General features: G+C 43.3%; 1 protein-coding gene across 2 annotated transcripts in view; it reads left to right on the plus strand.

Annotated features, from left to right (window-relative positions):
• The first annotated feature begins 1,058 nt into the window (after positions 1-1,058).
• lrrfip1b (leucine rich repeat (in FLII) interacting protein 1b) overlaps positions 1,059-17,878 on the plus strand; it is a 38,534-nt gene continuing 21,714 nt past the window's right edge. For both annotated transcript variants that reach the window (XM_045698099.2, XM_082963623.1), the window contains exons 1-3: positions 1,059-2,170; positions 16,614-16,700; positions 17,395-17,442. In XM_045698099.2, the coding sequence (XP_045554055.2) occupies positions 2,057-2,170; positions 16,614-16,700; positions 17,395-17,442 (249 nt within the window). In that variant the 5' untranslated portion in view covers positions 1,059-2,056. The remainder of the gene's footprint in view (positions 2,171-16,613; positions 16,701-17,394; positions 17,443-17,878) is intronic.

Here is a 17,878-nt window from a genome sequence, read left to right on the forward strand (position 1 = left end):
ACCAAACTTCCTGCCATCCAGAACCTCTATACCAGCCAATGTCAGAAGAAGGCCCTAAAAGTTGTCAAAGACTCCAGCCACCCTAGTCATAGACTGTTCTCTCTGCTACCGCACGGCAAGCGGTACTGGAGCGCCAAGTCTAGGTCCAAGAGGCTCCTAAACAGCTGCTACCCCCAAGCCATAAGACTCCTGAACAGACCCCCCCCCCCCCCCCCGGAACGCTGCTACTCTCTGTTATTATCTATGCGTAGTCACCTTAATAACTCTACCTACATGTACATATTACCTCAATTAGCTCGACACCGGTGCCCCCGCACATTGACGACTCTGTACTGGTACCCCCTGTATATAAAGCCCCACTAGTGTTATTTACTGCTGCTCTTTAATCATTTGTTATTGTTGTCTCTTACCTTTTTTTTATAGGTATTTTCTTTAAAACTGCATTGTTGGTTAAGGGCTTGTAAGTAAGCATTTCACTGTACGGTCTACAACTGTTGTATTCGGTGCATGTGACAAATACATTTGATTTGAATGACACTAGAAAACATCACTTCAACTGCAATAACATATCAATTACACTGCAAAACAATCATTCAGTGCAAATCTGTTATCTGTCCCCACTAGACGGGGTGACAGGTCCCCGCAGTGGCTATGAGCATTAGGCCACTGAGCTCACAGGTCGCTAGATCGTACTCCGCTAGAGGGCGTGATTTCCCCGCAGAAGCTGTCGATTGGCACTGAGCTCTCAGGCCGTCATCGTAGTTCAATCCGCTAGAGGGAGTGATTGCCCCGCAGCAGCTATGGATTGGCACTGAGCTCTCAGGCCTTATCTTTCTCCACTAGAGGGAGTAATTTCCCCGCAGTAGCTATGGATTGGCACTGAGCTCTCCCGCATAAACAGAAGGCGTTCATCTAGTTTACTGACTAGCAGCGGCAGAGTTAACGTTACAGATTAAAATTGTCTGATATTATAATTTAGGCTTGAATCAGAAATGCACCTAAACAAAGGAATAAGACAAACACGCTGCTATTCAGAGAATTGCCCGACCAGCCAATTTTGACATGGCAAGTGAGATTTATTTGGTTGAACTCAGTGCTGACCTACCTTCTAAAGTAGTGGTAGGATAATAGCCTTTCTGTTTGCATCGAGACTATTGGAGACGTCTAAAGACCATGTCAACTGGTAGGACTGCTTCTTGCATTCCAGGGTAATTCCATTCGGGTCATTAGGCTACAGAATATTTTTTAAGACATCACACCTTTCTCAAGCTATACGATACATTCTGAACGAAAACACCACAAAGGAACTGTTTTTGACAATTGTATGAGCAGTAAAATTGGACTGTTTTGAGGACACCCATCCCGTCCATACTGCGGCCACAATCTATCTCCAGCAGGCTCGACGCACTGCCCCGGAACGTGTATTCACCCCGCTGTGGTCATCATCCGGGATTGCGCTGGTATAAAACTTTCGTCTATCTGCTTTGACATCTCGTCGACTCCCGCGTCCTACTAAAGCAAATAACGAGGACATTATTCAATCGCTGTTAGGTCTACGTACAGAACGATTATTTATCAGGCTCGCGTGCGTTCTTGTTTTAGTGTTCCATACCGAAACGTATCTATATGATGACAATTGCCTAGGATTAGCTAGATGACAATTCGTTTTCCAAGGTACCCCAAGAGGTAGCCTGGTGCTATGAGGGTGTTTTGACACATCAAAGTGACGCGTGTGATATTAGTTGTTTATCAGCAACAGGAATCAAGGATATTCGTAATGCAGTTTGTTACGTGTGAAGGCGGTTACATTGAAACAATGTATCAGAATGGCATCACGTCTCGTGCCTGGGAAGCGAATTGATGAAGGATTGTTGTTACACTGTAGCTACCCGATTGTAAATAGTTGACTTTTCGCGTGTTATTGGTGAGCTATTTTTCCATTACGTGGAGATGGTGATTATATTTTTCCAGTGTGCCCTTCATCGTCATCATTCGGCTCCTGTGTTCCATTTTTGAATTTCTTCGAGGCTGACACGTATGCTACAGTAAGGACTTTATGACAGAATACACAAACATGGGAACTCAGATTACTGGTAGTGGAAGAAAAAGAATCCCCAACAGGGAGAGACTGACCGCGGAGGACGATGCCCTCAGTCAAATTGCTCGAGAGGTAAGTTTTGGGATATGTTTATTCTTTCTTCTTTTGGGAGGCAATGCTCGTCATACTGCGCCAAACGTATTCCACGGAGTGCCTTCAATTTAAGCCTATGTTATACATATATATTATGCCGACATAAAGACACGAGCATGTCGATCATACGTGTAAAGTATAGCCTAGACCAGACGTTCCCAACCTGGGGTAGTTAGGACCCCTGGGGTAGTAGGACCCCTGGGGTACTTGGCCTATCCAGGGTGTACTTAAGAAGACTCGTGAGACTATAAGCTTACTGGTAAAATGCACACGAGGGGGTACTTCAGGGGTACTCCGGACAGAGCAAAATTCAGTTGGTGGTATAGTAACCGAAAAAGGCTGGGAACCACTAGCCTAGGCTACAGTAGGACTATTCAAAAACCATGCATCAGTTGCTGCAGCCCACACCCTCCTCAACCGACGAACACAGCGTGGTAATTATTATTCACTAGGGGTAATGGATGTGTATCGTGCTGCCTCTCCGATGCTGTATGCAAGGCATTCCCTGGACTAACAGACAAAGACGCATTATTTGTAAAAGGAAACACGGACATTGTTTGCTTGGCCTACATAAACTGGCATGTGGATGGACAGTGGATCAAAGTGACACAATGAATGGGGGAATTGTTGAGGGGTAAATTGCTTGATAAAGACAATTGGGGATGACCTTTGTGGCAAGGACACATTTGTTTTCTCCTTGCACGTTGAAATGGGTACCAACTGTGATGTCAGACTTCCTAGCTATTGATCCATGTCCTAGTCATCTATCACCTATCACCTATCATCTATCACCTGTCATCTATCATCTATCACCTGTCATCTATCACCTATCACCTATCATCTATCTATCACCTATCACCTATCATCTATCACCTATCATCTATCACCTATCACCTATCACCTATCATCTATCACCTATCATCTATCACCTATCATCTATCATCTATCATCTATCACCTATCACCTATCACCTATCACTATCACCTATCACCTATCACCTATCATCTATCACCTATCACCTATCACCTATCATATATCACCTATCATCTATCATCTATCATCTATCACCTATCACCTATCACCTATCACCTATCACCTATCATCTATCACCTATCATCTATCACCTATCACCTATCACCTATCACCTATCACCTATCACCTATCACCTATCATCTATCACCTATCACCTATCACCTATCACCTATCACCTATCATCTATCATCTATCACCTATCATCTATCACCTATCACCTATCACCTATCACCTATCATCTATCACCTATCATCTATCACCTATCATCTATCACCTATCACCTATCACCTATCATCTATCACCTATCATCTATCACCTATCATCTATCACCTATCACCTATCATCTATCACCTATCATCTATCACCTATCATCTATCATCTATCACCTATTTTATTTTTTATTAGTTCACCTTTATTTAACCAGGTAGGCTAGTTGAGAACAAGTTCTCATTTACAACTGCTACCTGGCCAAGATAAAGCAAAGCAGTGTGACACAGACAACAACACAGAGTTACACATGGAGTAAACAATAAACAAGCCAATAACACAATAAACAAGTCAATGACACAGTAGAAAAAAAGAAAGTCTATATACAGTGTGTGCAAAAGGCATGAGGAGGTAAGCAACAAATAGGCCATAGTAGCGAATAATTACAATTTAGCAGATTAACACTGGAGTGATAAATGAGCATATGATGATGTGCAAGTAGAAATACTGGTGTGCAGAAGAGCAGAAAAGTAAATAACCTATCAAACCTATCATCTATCACCTGTCATCTATCACCTGTCATCTATCATCTATCACCGATCATCTATCACCTGTCATCTATCACCGGTCATCTATCACCTGTCATCTATCACCTGTCATCTATCACCTGTCATCTATCACCTGTCATCTATCACCTATCATCTATCACCTGTCATCTATCACCTATCATCTATCACCTATCATATATCATCTATCACCTATCATATATCATCTATCACCTATCATCTATCACCTATCATATATCATCTATCACCTATCATATATCATATATTCATCTATCATATATCATCTATTCATCTATCATATATCATCTATCACATATCACCTATCATCTATCACCTATCATCTATCATATATAATCTATCACCTATCATCTAATCATCTATCATATATCATCTACCACCTAACATATATATCATCTATCACCTATCATATATCACCTATCATATATCATCTATCACCTATCATATATCACCTATCATATATCATCTATCACCTATCATATATCATATATTCATCTATCATATATCATCTATCATTTATCATATATCATCTATCACCTATCATCTGTCACCTATCATCTATCATGTATCATATATCATCTATCACCTATCATGTATTCACCTAACATATATCATCTATCATATATCACCTATCATCTATCATATATCACTTATCATCTATCCATCTATCATATATCATCTATAATCTATCATCTATCACCTATCATCTATCCAAATATCATGTATCATATATCATCTATCACCTATCCATCTATTACCTAACATATATCATCTATCATATATCCTATATCATCTATCACCTATCATCTATCATATATCACCTATCATCTATCAGTCTGTTGCACCCTCGACAACTACTATGATTATTATTATTTGACCATGCTGGTCATTTATGAACATTTTAACATTTTAACATTTTGACCATGTTCTGTTATAATATCCACCCTGCACAGCCAGAAGAGGACTGGCCACCCCTCATAGCCTGGTTCCTCTCTAGGTTTCTTCCTAGGTTTTTGGCCTTTCTAGGGAGTTTTTCCTAGGGAGTTTTTCCTAGCCACCGTGCTTCTTTCACATGCTTTGCTTGCTGTTTGGGGTTTTAGGCTGGGTTTCTGTACAGCACTTTGAGAATATCAGCTGATGTACGAAGGGCTATATAAAAATAAATCTGATTTGATTTGAAATTTGATATATCATCTATCACCTATCATATATCACCTATCATCTATCCATCTATCATATATCATCTATAATCTATCATATATCATCTATCCATCAATCATCTATCATCTATCCATGACGCTTTTTAAAGAAGCAGGAGAGAGAGAGAGAAAGAGTGAGTGAGAGAGAGAAAAAGATAGATGTAGGTCATACTGCAATGAGGGGTGCAACTCAATACTGAGAGGGAGTCTGAACTGGCTTCCTCCCCTTGTCTCCTCCTCTCTTTACAACAATTTGAGGTCACACGATAGGTGAAAACAAATCAGTGCAGACCAATGACAGGCGATAAAGTAAACCACATCATATAATATCCAAATTTAGCAGACGCTTTTAAACACTTCTCACGTGGCAATCTCAGCAGGAATCGAACCCACAACCCTAGCATTGCAAGCGCCATGCTCTACTTACTGAGCCACAGAGGACCACATGTGATGTGAGATGATGTTTTTTGGGTGGAGGAAACACAGTCAGAAGTTGATGGGGATACAATCATAGGGAGATCAACAGACAGTTTGTCATCATACTATATTGAAGTCTGGCGCCAGGTAGCCTAGTAGTTAGAACATTGGGCCAGTAACCGAAAGGTTGCTGGATCAAATCCCTGAGCTGACAAGGTAAAAATCTGTTGTTCTCCCCCTGAACAAGGCAGTTAACCCACTGTTCCCCGGTAGGCTGTCATTGTAAATAAGAATTTGTTCTTGCCTAGTTAAATGAAGGTTAAAATAAAAAGGTCCAGGGCTCTAGTGAGACTCCGGCTAGTATTTGTAAGGACAGGCTTCGCACCAACTATAGACTGAAGTCTGTTGACCAGTGACCACAACATGTTGAAAATATTTACTTGCCACGCCCGGTGCCCATTGCAAATGGCCTCCAAAATGTCACTAGAGCCCAGCTCTTTCATTTTCATCTGGTTGATTTTATCACCATGTAACCCCAGTCCTTGGTGATACTAAAACAACTCACCAGTGTAATGGTGTACTGTAGGTTTTCTGATCAGCCACGTCTGTAAACCTGAATGAAGTAAAACCTCACTATGTGGACCATAATATTCCCCCTGAAAGGTTCTAAACATCCTCACTAAATATCAAAGGGCTTGTTATGCTCTCCTGGTCCCCTGCCATTCTTCTAAATAAAGAAGTATACAGGTTAATAAGTCCATGTGCAATAAGAATCATATGTGTCGGTACAGAAACACAGAAAGGTTCTATCAGTCAGAACCACTAGTCAGATCCTTCAACACATAAACGTCCCTAGTTGTCATGGGTGTGGTGGGAACTAAGCAACCAGGAAGGCAGTGTTTTGTTTAGTGCTGACATCAGAGGAGGGCTTGGTCACCATATGAGTGACAACATGATGTGAAGGCCCTTCAGAAGACACTCCCACCCGCATGCTAATGAGAATATGATCTGAAATGGGATGTTGGGATGTTGTCATCCTGGAATATAATAATACACTGTGAGTCTCGTCCTCATAACAGTGTTGACAAAGCTATAAAGCTGTTCTTAAGCAGAATATGGGGTTGTTTTGAACACACACACACACACACACACACACACACACACACACACACACACACACACCCACACACACACACACACGCGCACATGCTCTGAATCCAACTACTGCAATATAAAATATGCTTACTCCAGTCCTGTCTCTCTCCCATCTCTACACACTATAATCTAAGGCACTGATAAGACGCTATAATACTCCAGTCTGTTGCTCAGTGGAAATGGTTCTCAATGAGACGTCAAGTGTCTCTCAAACCAAGCCAAGTGCAGTGAGGCCTGAAGCCTCCAGTCATGTGATAACAAACCATTGAGAGCTGCAGATGACAGACAGACATCATTAATCCAGGGCCCAGAGCACGATGTTGTCATCAACTCATTCTGCTGTCATGCCAGTGATATTCAGCAGGTACCTGCTAGTCATATCATTAGTGCCAGGGTGTTGTTTGACAGTGATATTCAGCAGGTACCTGCTAGTCATATCATTAGTGCCAGGGTGTTGTTTGACAGTGATATTCAGCAGGTACCTGCTAGTCATATCATTAGTGCCAGGGTGTTGTTTGACAGTGATATTCAGCAGGTACCTGCTAGTCATATCATTAGTGCCAGGGTGTTGTTGGACAAATAACAGACAGGACAGATTCAGAATCCTTAGTCAATGGTTAAACATGATGTTAGGGGGTGTGTCCCTGTGGAATTAGGAGGAATTAACAGATAGACAGCTCGAGTATTAAAATTGAGGGGCGGGGGGGGGGCAGTACAGGGGTCCATGGTGGGGGTTGGGGATATGTGAGGGGGAAGAGATGGGCTTTTGGCAGACTTTCATGTTCTAGCTGGTGAAGTCTGACCTACTGGGCAAGCTGACAGCTGTTCCCTTGGGTGCACATGTATGTGTGTATTGGTGTGTGTTCATGTTCATGTGTGTGTCCCCACTTTTGTGTGCGCGTGTGTGTTTGTGTATATGTGTGCATGTGATCTGTGCATGTGTGTGTTTGTGTGTAAAAGCACTCAGCAGCCCCTCTGCACCAGGGGATTGGACTGTGTCTATGCCAGTGACCTGCATCTCTTAAGCCTCTCAGCATCATCCACATCCTGCTTTAATCGCAGGTTGACATTTATTGTCATGAGTCTTGTCCTGAAGGTAGAACCGAGCAATTTCCCCTTAGATAGACCAGCTGGAAAGTCAAAATTGGCTATATTGTAAAAATTCCTGAAAACAAAAAAAGTGCTTAATTTAAGGTTAGGGTTAAGCATTAGGGTTAGCAGTCTGGTTAAGGTTAGGGTTAAGGTTAGGGTTAGGTTTAAAATCAGATTCTATGACTTTGTGGCTGTGCCAGTACTCTGCAGAGCTGCCTCCAGAACAAGATTCATGAAGAAAACCATGAACCTGCGCTTTAATCACTGCTGGAGTAGTGGCATGGCAACAATAACCAGCTTTTACTGTATTCTGGCTAAGTCATTAATCATGTCTCAAATCAAACTGTATTTGACCCATTTCATCTAAAAGGGATTCCCAACGAGTCTGAGAGGACCGCCTGAAATTTCAGCCTGTTTTGGTGGGATGGAGTTTTGCCCTGCCTGTTGACATCACCGGTAAATTAGTTAATAGACCAAAAAGAAAGAGAGTTCCAAACCTCTCTGCCAATAACAGCTAGTTTTCAGTTTTCCTCCAGCCAGACCACTCTAAGACAGTCTGAGCAAAATTCTTGCTAAAGAAATTGCTCTTTGCTGAGAAGCTATTTTAGTTTCTTTTTGAACATTTTAATTGAAAAACAATCACGGTAGCGTACTTAATTGTTACCCAGAAATGATTTGATATTGAAATAAAAACGACTGCATTGGAACTTTTAAGTCGCTGTGTAGCGTTGGGTGAGGTGGCAGGCGATTAGTGAAGCGTGATGAACAGGCGACTAGTCTAGACTTCCAGCTACCTTTGACCTCCCATCAGCCATCATGATTCAATACATCTACTGAGTCAGAGGCCTGACCTTCCTTCCATGAAGTGCTGTAGTCACTGTTGTCTGAAATGATGGGATAGGTGAACGTAAAGGTTGGACTGCTTAGCTTACAGCGACACAGGCATGCCAGATATCTGAAACATGGAGTCATTGCTACATGTACCGGCTCTCTTAACTTGTCCTCCCTGACTGTGTTGATATTAGAGGATGTGACTGTACTGCCACCCTTCTCCCTCCCCTCACTTTCATCAGCATGTTGGGCATCACAGCAGAGACATTTTGGCCATTAAGTGTCTTTATAATATGGTCTAAAGAGCCTAACATACGCGCGCGCGCGCGCACACACACACACACACACACACACACACACACACACACACACACACACACACACACACACACCACAGCAGTCTGCTGCTCTTCAAAGTGCATAAATCTCTGCATGAGGCTCCTCCTAAGAAGATTATCACAGTAAAATGCTGCTATGTACAGTCGTGGCCAAAAGTTTTGAGAATGACACAAATATTAATTTTCAAAGTCTGCTGCCTCAGTTTGATTGATGGCATTTTGCATATACTCCAGAATGTTATGAAGAGTGATCAGATGAATTGCAATTAATTGCAAAGTCCCTCTTTGCCATGCAAATGAACTGAATCCCCAAAAAACATTTCCACTGCATTTCAGCCCTGTCACAAAAGGACAAGGCTGGAGATCACTCTGTCATGCTGATTGAGTTTGAATAACAGACTGGAAGCTTCAAAAGGAGGGTGGTGCTTGGAATCATTGTTCTTCCTCTGTCAACCATGGTTACCTGGAAGGAAACATGTGCCGTCATCATTGCTTTGCACAAAAAGGGCTTCACAGGCAAGGATATTGCTGCCAGTAAGATTGCACCTAAATCAACCATTTATCGGATCATGAAGAACTTCAAGGAGAGCGGTTCAATTGTTGTGAAGAAGGCTTCAGGGCGCCCAAGAAAGTCCAGCAAGCGCCAGGACCGTCTCCTAAAGTTGATTCAGCTGCAGGATCGGGGAACCACCAGTACAGAGCTTGCTCAGGAATAGCAGCAGGCTGATGTGAGTGCATCTGCACGCACAGTGAGGCGAAGACTTTTGGAGGATGGCCTGGTGTCAAGAAGGGCAGCAAAGAAGCCACTTCTCTCCAGGAAAAACATCAGGGACAGACTGATATTCTGCAAAAGGTACAGGGATTGGACTGCTGAGGACTGGGGTAAAGTCATTTTCTCTGATGAATCCTCTTTTGATTGTTTGGGGCATCTGGAAAAACGCTTGTCCGGAGAAGACAAGGTGAGCGCTACCATCAGTCCTGTGTCATGCCAACAGTAAAGCATCCTGAGACCATTCATGTGTGGGGTTGCTTCTCAGCCAAGGGAATGGGCTCACTCACAATTTTGCCTGAGAACACAGCCATGAATAAAGAATGGTACCAACACATCCTCCGAGAGCAACTTCTCCCAACCATCCAGGAACAGTTTGGTGACGAACAATGCCTTTTCTAGCATGATGGCGCACCTTGCCATAAGGCAAATGTGATAACTAAGTGGCTCAGGGAACAAAACATCAATATTTTGGGTCCATGGCCAGGAAACTCCCCAGACCTTAATCCCATTGTGGTCAATCCTCAAGAGGCGGGTGGACAAACAAAAACCCACAAATTCTGACAAACTCCAAGCATTGATTATGCAAGAATTGGCTGCCATCAGTCAGGATGTGGCCCAGAAGTTAATTGACACCAAGCCAGGGCGGATTGCAGAGGTCGTGAAAAAGAAGGGTCAACACTGCAAATATTGACTCTTTGCATCAACTTCATGTAATTGTCAATAAAAGCCTTTGACACTTATGAAATGCTTGTAATTATACTTCAGTATTCCATAGTAACATCTGACATCTGGCCTGTACGGTGATGTATCAGACAGACAGACACCATGTGTTCTCTGGACGGACATTAGTCTCAAAACACCCCAGAAAACTCCAAGCTAAGTGCTCAACCCCCAAATAGGACTACTGCTTCAATACATCATGAGACTAGAATGTACTTTTATAGTATTATGCTGTTGTCACAACACACCTGAATGGGAAACTCTACTCTGCCCCCCAGCAAGGCCTCATGAGCACAGCGTGAGACAAGAATGTACTATACAGTACAGTGCATTACGCTTTTACTAAACTATTTAGGTTAAAGTGATCAACCATTTATAATGATCACATTTTCCTGCACTTATGTGTTCATGATGGGGCGAAGCCTAACTTTCATTGAGGTCAATGGCAGAACAGAGAATTTTGTCTTAACGGGAAGTTAGGATTTGCCCCTATGAGAGGAGTGCACTGAATAACTTCCAAGAGACTTTCTTTTCCAGTAAGTGTTGAGGTGGCCCCTCCCTCTCCTCTCACTCAGAGAGCCTGGCTATGAATAGATCCGTAGGGATGCATCATGCCTGTGAAGGTCTTGACACTGGGGAAGGAAAACATCTGGAGTTACAACGCTGTTCTGCTTTTAAGCCTCCATGAGGTCTGCTCTGGATGGGAGCTGCTGCTGTCCCAGCCGACTAGTGCAAGCTTCCAGGCCTCTAATAGTACTGACCAGTGGCTAGCTTTATCAAAGCTGTCTTTAAGAATTGGACTCGCGAGTGACGCAGCGGTCTAAGGCACTGCATCTCAGTGCAAGAGGCGTCACTACAGTCCTTGGTTCGAATCCAGGCTGTATCACATGCGGCTGTGATTGGGAGTCCCATAGGGCAGCGCACAATTGGCCCAGTGTCGTCCGGGGTAGGCCGTCATTGTAAATAAGAATTTGTTCTTAACTGACTTGCCTAGTTAAATAAAGGTTCAATGAAAAAATAAACTGGGGGAGTGTTTTGTCTCGAAGGGGATGGATTATATTTCTGGTATTTCTGTCCTGTATATAGGCCTGCAATACGGGATCCAACATAACCAGAGATATACAGTTATGGCTTGAAGTAGAGACACCATTTTCACAGGTTCCTCTTCCATTACTTTTTGCCCCAATGAAATGATATAAGTTCTGTTAAGTTAGTCATTCACTTTATTGTCACATGTCCCTACACATGAATTTGATTTAGTGGTGATATTTCCATAGATCCACTTAGTTTCACAACCCTAGTGGTTAAAATGACACTACGGAGGTACAAAAGGCTTCTTAACAGCTTCTTCCCCCGAGCCATAAGACTGCTGAACAGCAAGAAAATTGGCTACCCCGACTATTTGCATTGACCCCCACCTCCCCCCCTTTTTTTAAGCTGCTGCTACTCGCTGTTTATTATCGATGCATAGTCACTTTACCCCTACCTACATGTACATATTACCTCAATTACCTCGACTAACTTGTACCCCCACACATTGACTCGGTACCGATACCCCCTGTATATTGCTTTCAATGAAAATGACAGATCTATAACTCACATTTCTCTGTGAATTTGGTTGTGTCACTCAAAAAGTGACATATTACAGCTTTAAGGCAGGCTAGGATGTGAATGAGTGTCTGAAATGATCCACGATGCTGACTCTGATATGGTCTACACTTGCCTAGGCAGCCCCAGACCACCCTCCTCATCGGTCTCTGTTGACAGGCAGCCCCAGACCACCCTCCTCATCGGTCTCTGTTGACAGGCATCCCCAGACCTCCACCCTCCTCATCGGTCTCTGTTGACAGGCAGCCCCAGACCTCCACCCTCCTCATCGGTCTCTGTTGACAGGCAGCCCCAGACCCCACCCTCCTCATCGGTCTCTGTTGACAGGCAGCCCCAGACCTCCACCCTCCTCATCGGTCTCTGTTGACAGGCAGCCCCAGACCACCCTCCTCATCGGTCTCTGTTGACAGGCAGCCCCAGACCACCCTCCTCATCGGTCTCTGTTGACAGGCATCCCCAGACCTCCACCCTCCTCATCGGTCTCTGTTGACAGGCAGCCCCAGACCTCCACCCTCCTCATCGGTCTCTGTTGACAGGCAGCCCCAGACCTCCACCCTCCTCATCGGTCTCTGTTGACAGGCAGCCCCAGACCTCCACCCTCCTCATCGGTCTCTGTTGACAGGCAGCCCCAGACCTCCACCCTCCTCATCGGTCTCTGTTGACAGGCAGCCCCAGACCTCCACCCTCCTCATCGGTCTCTGTTGACAGGCAGCCCCAGACCTCCACCCTCCTCATCGGTCTCTGTTGACAGGCAGCCCCAGACCTCCACCCTCCTCATCGGTCTCTGTTGACAGGCAGCCCCAGACCTCCACCCTCCTCATCGGTCTCTGTTGACAGGCAGCCCCAGACCTCCACCCTCCTCATCGGTCTCTGTTGACAGGCAGCCCCAGACCTCCACCCTCCTCATCGGTCTTTGTTGACAGGCAGACCAGGCAAGCTGTAAGGCAGGTTGGGCTGGGCAGGCTGCCATATGATTTCTTCACAGTGAAGGCCCATGAACCGGACTGAGTCTCACCAGGCTTACCTGCCTAATCTACCCTGACGTAATCCTGTATCCTAATCTCCTGAATAGTGCTGCAGTCTTTTGACCCAATGAGGCCACCGTACTATACCAGTGACGCTCAATGTGAGACTATGAGCCTGAGACTCACAGCGTGGAATGCTGCTTGTTACTAATGAATAACCCATGTGTCTCAGTCTCAAGGCAGCATCCAAGCTATTTCACTTCTCTCCAACAGCCAAGCCAGATTGAATCCTTGCCTCAGTCTCTCAGTTCTCTCTCTGCAGGTTCTTGACTGCTTGAGGCAATAGGCACACAGCAATGCAGTCACATGTGGTTGTAATTAGTTAGTAATAGCTCTTTGCTTCACATTTTAGTGAAGATAAATACCTTTAGTGGTTATTGCATTTTCCTTCATTTCTTGAGTTTGGTTTGTTTACTGGCTTGGCTGGCATTCTGATCCAGGTTCTATTTTCTGTTTCGTTTTGGATTGTTAACGTGATGTTGTTGAATGCTTTGCACCACTAGCTCTCTTGGAGTGAGAACATTTCTTGGAGTGAGAACATTTCTTGGAGTGAGAACATTAAGATTGCTCCTAAGTGGGCTCCTGAGTGGCGCTGCGGTCTAAGGCCCTGCATCTCAGTGTAAAAGGTGTCACTGCAGTCCGTGGTTCAAATCCAGGTTGCATCACATCTGGCTGTGATTGGGAGTCCCATAGGGCGGTGCACAATTGGCCCGGGTAGGCCGTCATTGTAATTAAGAATTTGTTCTTACTTAACTGACTTGCCTAACTAAATAAAGGTTTAAAAAAAATTATAATTTAGTTACATTTCATCCTGTTCAATTCATGTTAAAGGTCCAATGCAGCCATTTTTATCTCAATATTAAATCATGTCTGGGTAACAATTAAGTACCTTCCTGTCATGGTTTTCAATCAAAATGGTCAAAAATAAACAAAAATAGCTTCTTTTTTTTAGCAAAGAGCAATTTCTCAAGCAATAACAATTATAGGACTGTCTGGGAGTGGTCTGTTAGTTAAAACTAGATGTTATTGGCAGGGGGGTTTGGAACCCTCTTTCTTATTGGTCTATTAAGTCATTTATTGCCTGGGCAGGCCCCCCCCCCACGGCTGCGATTTCAGGCGGTCTTTTTAAACAACTCTTACACTAAAAGGGCATTATCATAATTTTCACAATTTGACAGTATTATTCCAACCTCATCGTGTGGAAATAGATATAAAACACAGGAAATTAATCATGTTTTTGATGGCACTGGGCCTTTAACAGCCTGTGTTCATTTACAAACAGTTTTGCAGTGTTGCTGCTCAAACGGTTTCCTGTGTGCTGATTACTATCTCCGTCCTCTCAACGAGCTGTGAAACAAACACAATGGGAAAAACAGGCCCGACTGGATCAAGGCCTTTCCAGGCTAACATAAAGCACCAGCCTCAACTAGCAGACTGGTATTCCATTTACCTTTGTCAGTGTTGTAGTTAGGCAGAAGTGAGCCCTTCAGTAGCCTGATGATCTCTATAGTTACACCCTCTTCCAGTGGCGTGACTAAATCTTCACAGGCCTGTATGAACAAAATTATCACTTGGCTTCCCATCACAATTCACAACAGTAATTGAAAGTGAACAGACCAGATGAACTGGAAAGACATTCACACTTCCGGGTGGCCAAAAATAACTAATTGAAAGCCACGCCCTCAATAAGCCATGCCTCTGAATCTCCTCTAGAATATTATTGAACAGTATTTGCATATTTGCCAGCAGTCTTTGCACAACAATAACAAATAACATTGGAACTGTTCGTTGAGGTTTGTTATGTGAACCAAATAGATGTACTAGTCATCAATACATTCAAATATTTAGTGGCATGTAGTGGCCAAATTGAAAAAAAGTTACAAATTACCATGACTGGGATGTGTTGCTGTGCAAATGACATGTCGGCCCATCTTTCAGTTAAGCGACGTGATGACTTTTGCAATGGTCTATAGTGTACAAATTCTAGGGCCTGCTATGCAGATACCTAGAAGGCCAATGCAACACTTGATAGTGAGAGTTTGCAGGCCCCCCATAGCCAAAGGCCCCAGTGCACACACATTGCCAGCACTGCCTGGCCTTATGCCACTGCCCTCTTCTCTTCACAGTACTTATACACATTCAGATTAAGAGTATGACAGCGGAGGATGAACTGGAACGGTGCCATTGAATCCTCAACTGATCTTACGGATTTGATCTCTTCTGCAAATAGACAACGAAACAAGCATTAAAGATGACATGGACATCAAAATGTGGAATCTGATTATTTGAATATGTTTTAAAGGGAATCAGATGTGCTTGGTTGTAGGCTCGGCTGTTGCTAGGGGAAGCAGTGTTGTTACGGTCAGAGTGAGGGTGGGTGTGTCCTCACCAGTGCCCAGACAGAAATGCTGGCTCATCCACAGCCTCTCTCAGTAATAAAACTACATAGGGAACACTCCCCTCTTGTGGCTGCAGCTACTCCTGCGTTTTTCAGAATCACTTTTATTCTTGTGATTGAAGATTGTGGTAGAAGCTGTAAACGGGTGCATATGTTTCCTAAAGGCCACTTCAGTGGTGAACTTGAAGTGAGCTTTCACTTTCAAGTTCACCACTGAAGTGGCCTTTAGAAAACTTGTACTACTTGTACTTGTACTACGTTCTCATATGGTTTGGTTGTGGAATTAGAGAGACAATCTTAAAGCAGTGGGTTTCTGTCCTGAATGGATTTTCTGTCTGCAGTTTCTCAGTTGAAGGTAAGATAGCCAGTGATTTGTTTAGTATTTTATTTTGGGGCCCTGATCTCAGCTTTCACTGAACAACTCGGGACCTTATTCATTTTTGGTGATGCAATCATGACCTCTGATAGCTGGTCTGGAAGCTCTGTGTCACCAGACCAGATATCAGCTGATGATATTAAAACGGTTGTTGTTGTGTGTGTGTGTGTGTGTGTGTGTGTGTGTGTGTGTGTGTGTGTGTGTGTGTGTGTGTGTGTGTGTGTGTGTGTGTGTGAAAAGACTGAAGCGAAGCTAGAAAAGACTGATCATACGTATCAAATCATTTTGTTCTATGTTTAGAATAATATAATAATAATAATACGATAACAATAATATGGGGTGGCAGGTAGCCTAGTGGTTAGAGCATTGGGCCAGTAACCAAAAGGTTGCTAAATTGAATCCCCGAGCTGACAAGGTAAAAATCTGTCGTTCTGCCCCTGAACAAGGCAGTTAACCCACTGTTCCCCAATAGGCCGTCATTGTAAATAAGAATTTGTTCTTAACTGACTTGCTTAGTTAAATAAATGTGATTTTTTTATGTGTGTGTGTGTGTGTGTGTGTGTGTGTGTGGTAATACTGATCAGAGACCATGGAATATTGTATGCTTTGATTTGACTGTTATACATACACCCTGTTGAATGTATATTGTCTGTCTGTGTCTTCTTCAGGCTGAGGCGAGACTGGCAGCGAAGCGGGCGGCCAGAGCAGAGGCACGGGAGATACGCATGAAGGAACTAGAGAGACAGCAGAAAGAGGTGACACACACACACCTCTGCATGGTGGTAATATACTTTACCAAAAACCTGTTTGTCTTCCTTACGAACAACATGTCTTAACCTACTGGCTTTCTCTTCTCCGTGGTGTCCTGCTCCTTCTGTCCACCATGTTGTTTTAGATGTATCAAAGCCAGAAGGTAGGCCTCCATTTTGTTTTAGATGTATCAAAGCCAGAAGGTAGGCCTCCATTTTGTTTTAGGTGTATCAAAGCCAGAAGGTAGGCCTCCATTTTGTTTTAGATGTATCAAAGCCAGAAGGTAGGCCTCCATTTTGTTTTAGATGTATCAAAGCCAGAAGGTAGGCCTCCATTTTGTTTTAGATGTATCAAAGCCAGAAGGTAGGCCTCCATTTTGTTTTAGGTGTATCAAAGCCAGAAGGTAGGCCTCCTTGCTTCAAATTTTCTCCTTCTCTCCTTCCTGTTCACTTTTCACTCCTATTGGCATCTGAATGCTAACTGTCGCTGTCAGATCAAAGATCAATGAATGTATCTTTCAAATCCCTTGACCTAAATCAAATCACTCGCTGTGTGTATCTTTTGTCTAACGTACGATTATTTGGGTTCAGCACTGTTAAAAAACAAGTCGCTTTTATCTCTTTCCATTTCCTTGTCTTTCCTTTCTAATGCCTTCCTTCCTCTGGTTTCCTCTTCCTGCCCTCTCCTCTCCGCCCCCAGAAATACTATGGTCTGGACAACAAATGGGGCCACATTGAGCAGTGGATGGTAGGACGTGTACTGCAGTATAAGATCCCTGCTAGTTTCTGCTAGACTGCTGTGACTGCATGATGACTCTGATAATATAATATACACTGTCTGTTGAAACAGCTTACTGCACTCTGATAATATAATATATACTGTCTATTGAAACAGTTTACTGCACACTGGTAATATAATATATACTGTCTATTGAAACAGTTTACTGCACACTGATAATATAATATATACTGTCTATTGAAACAGCTTACTGCACACTGGTAATATAATATATACTGTCTATTGAAACAGCTTACTGCACACTGGTAATATAATATATACTGTCTATTGAAACAGCTTACTGCACACTGATAACATAATATATACTGTCTATTGAAACAGCTTACTGCACACTGATAATATAATATATACTGTCTATTGAAACAGCTTACTGCAAACCCTAGGT

Source organism: Salmo salar, chromosome 17 (assembly GCF_965601325.2).
Source record: "Salmo salar chromosome 17, fSalSal1, whole genome shotgun sequence".
In the NCBI taxonomy this organism is placed as follows: Eukaryota; Metazoa; Chordata; class Actinopteri; order Salmoniformes; family Salmonidae; genus Salmo; species Salmo salar.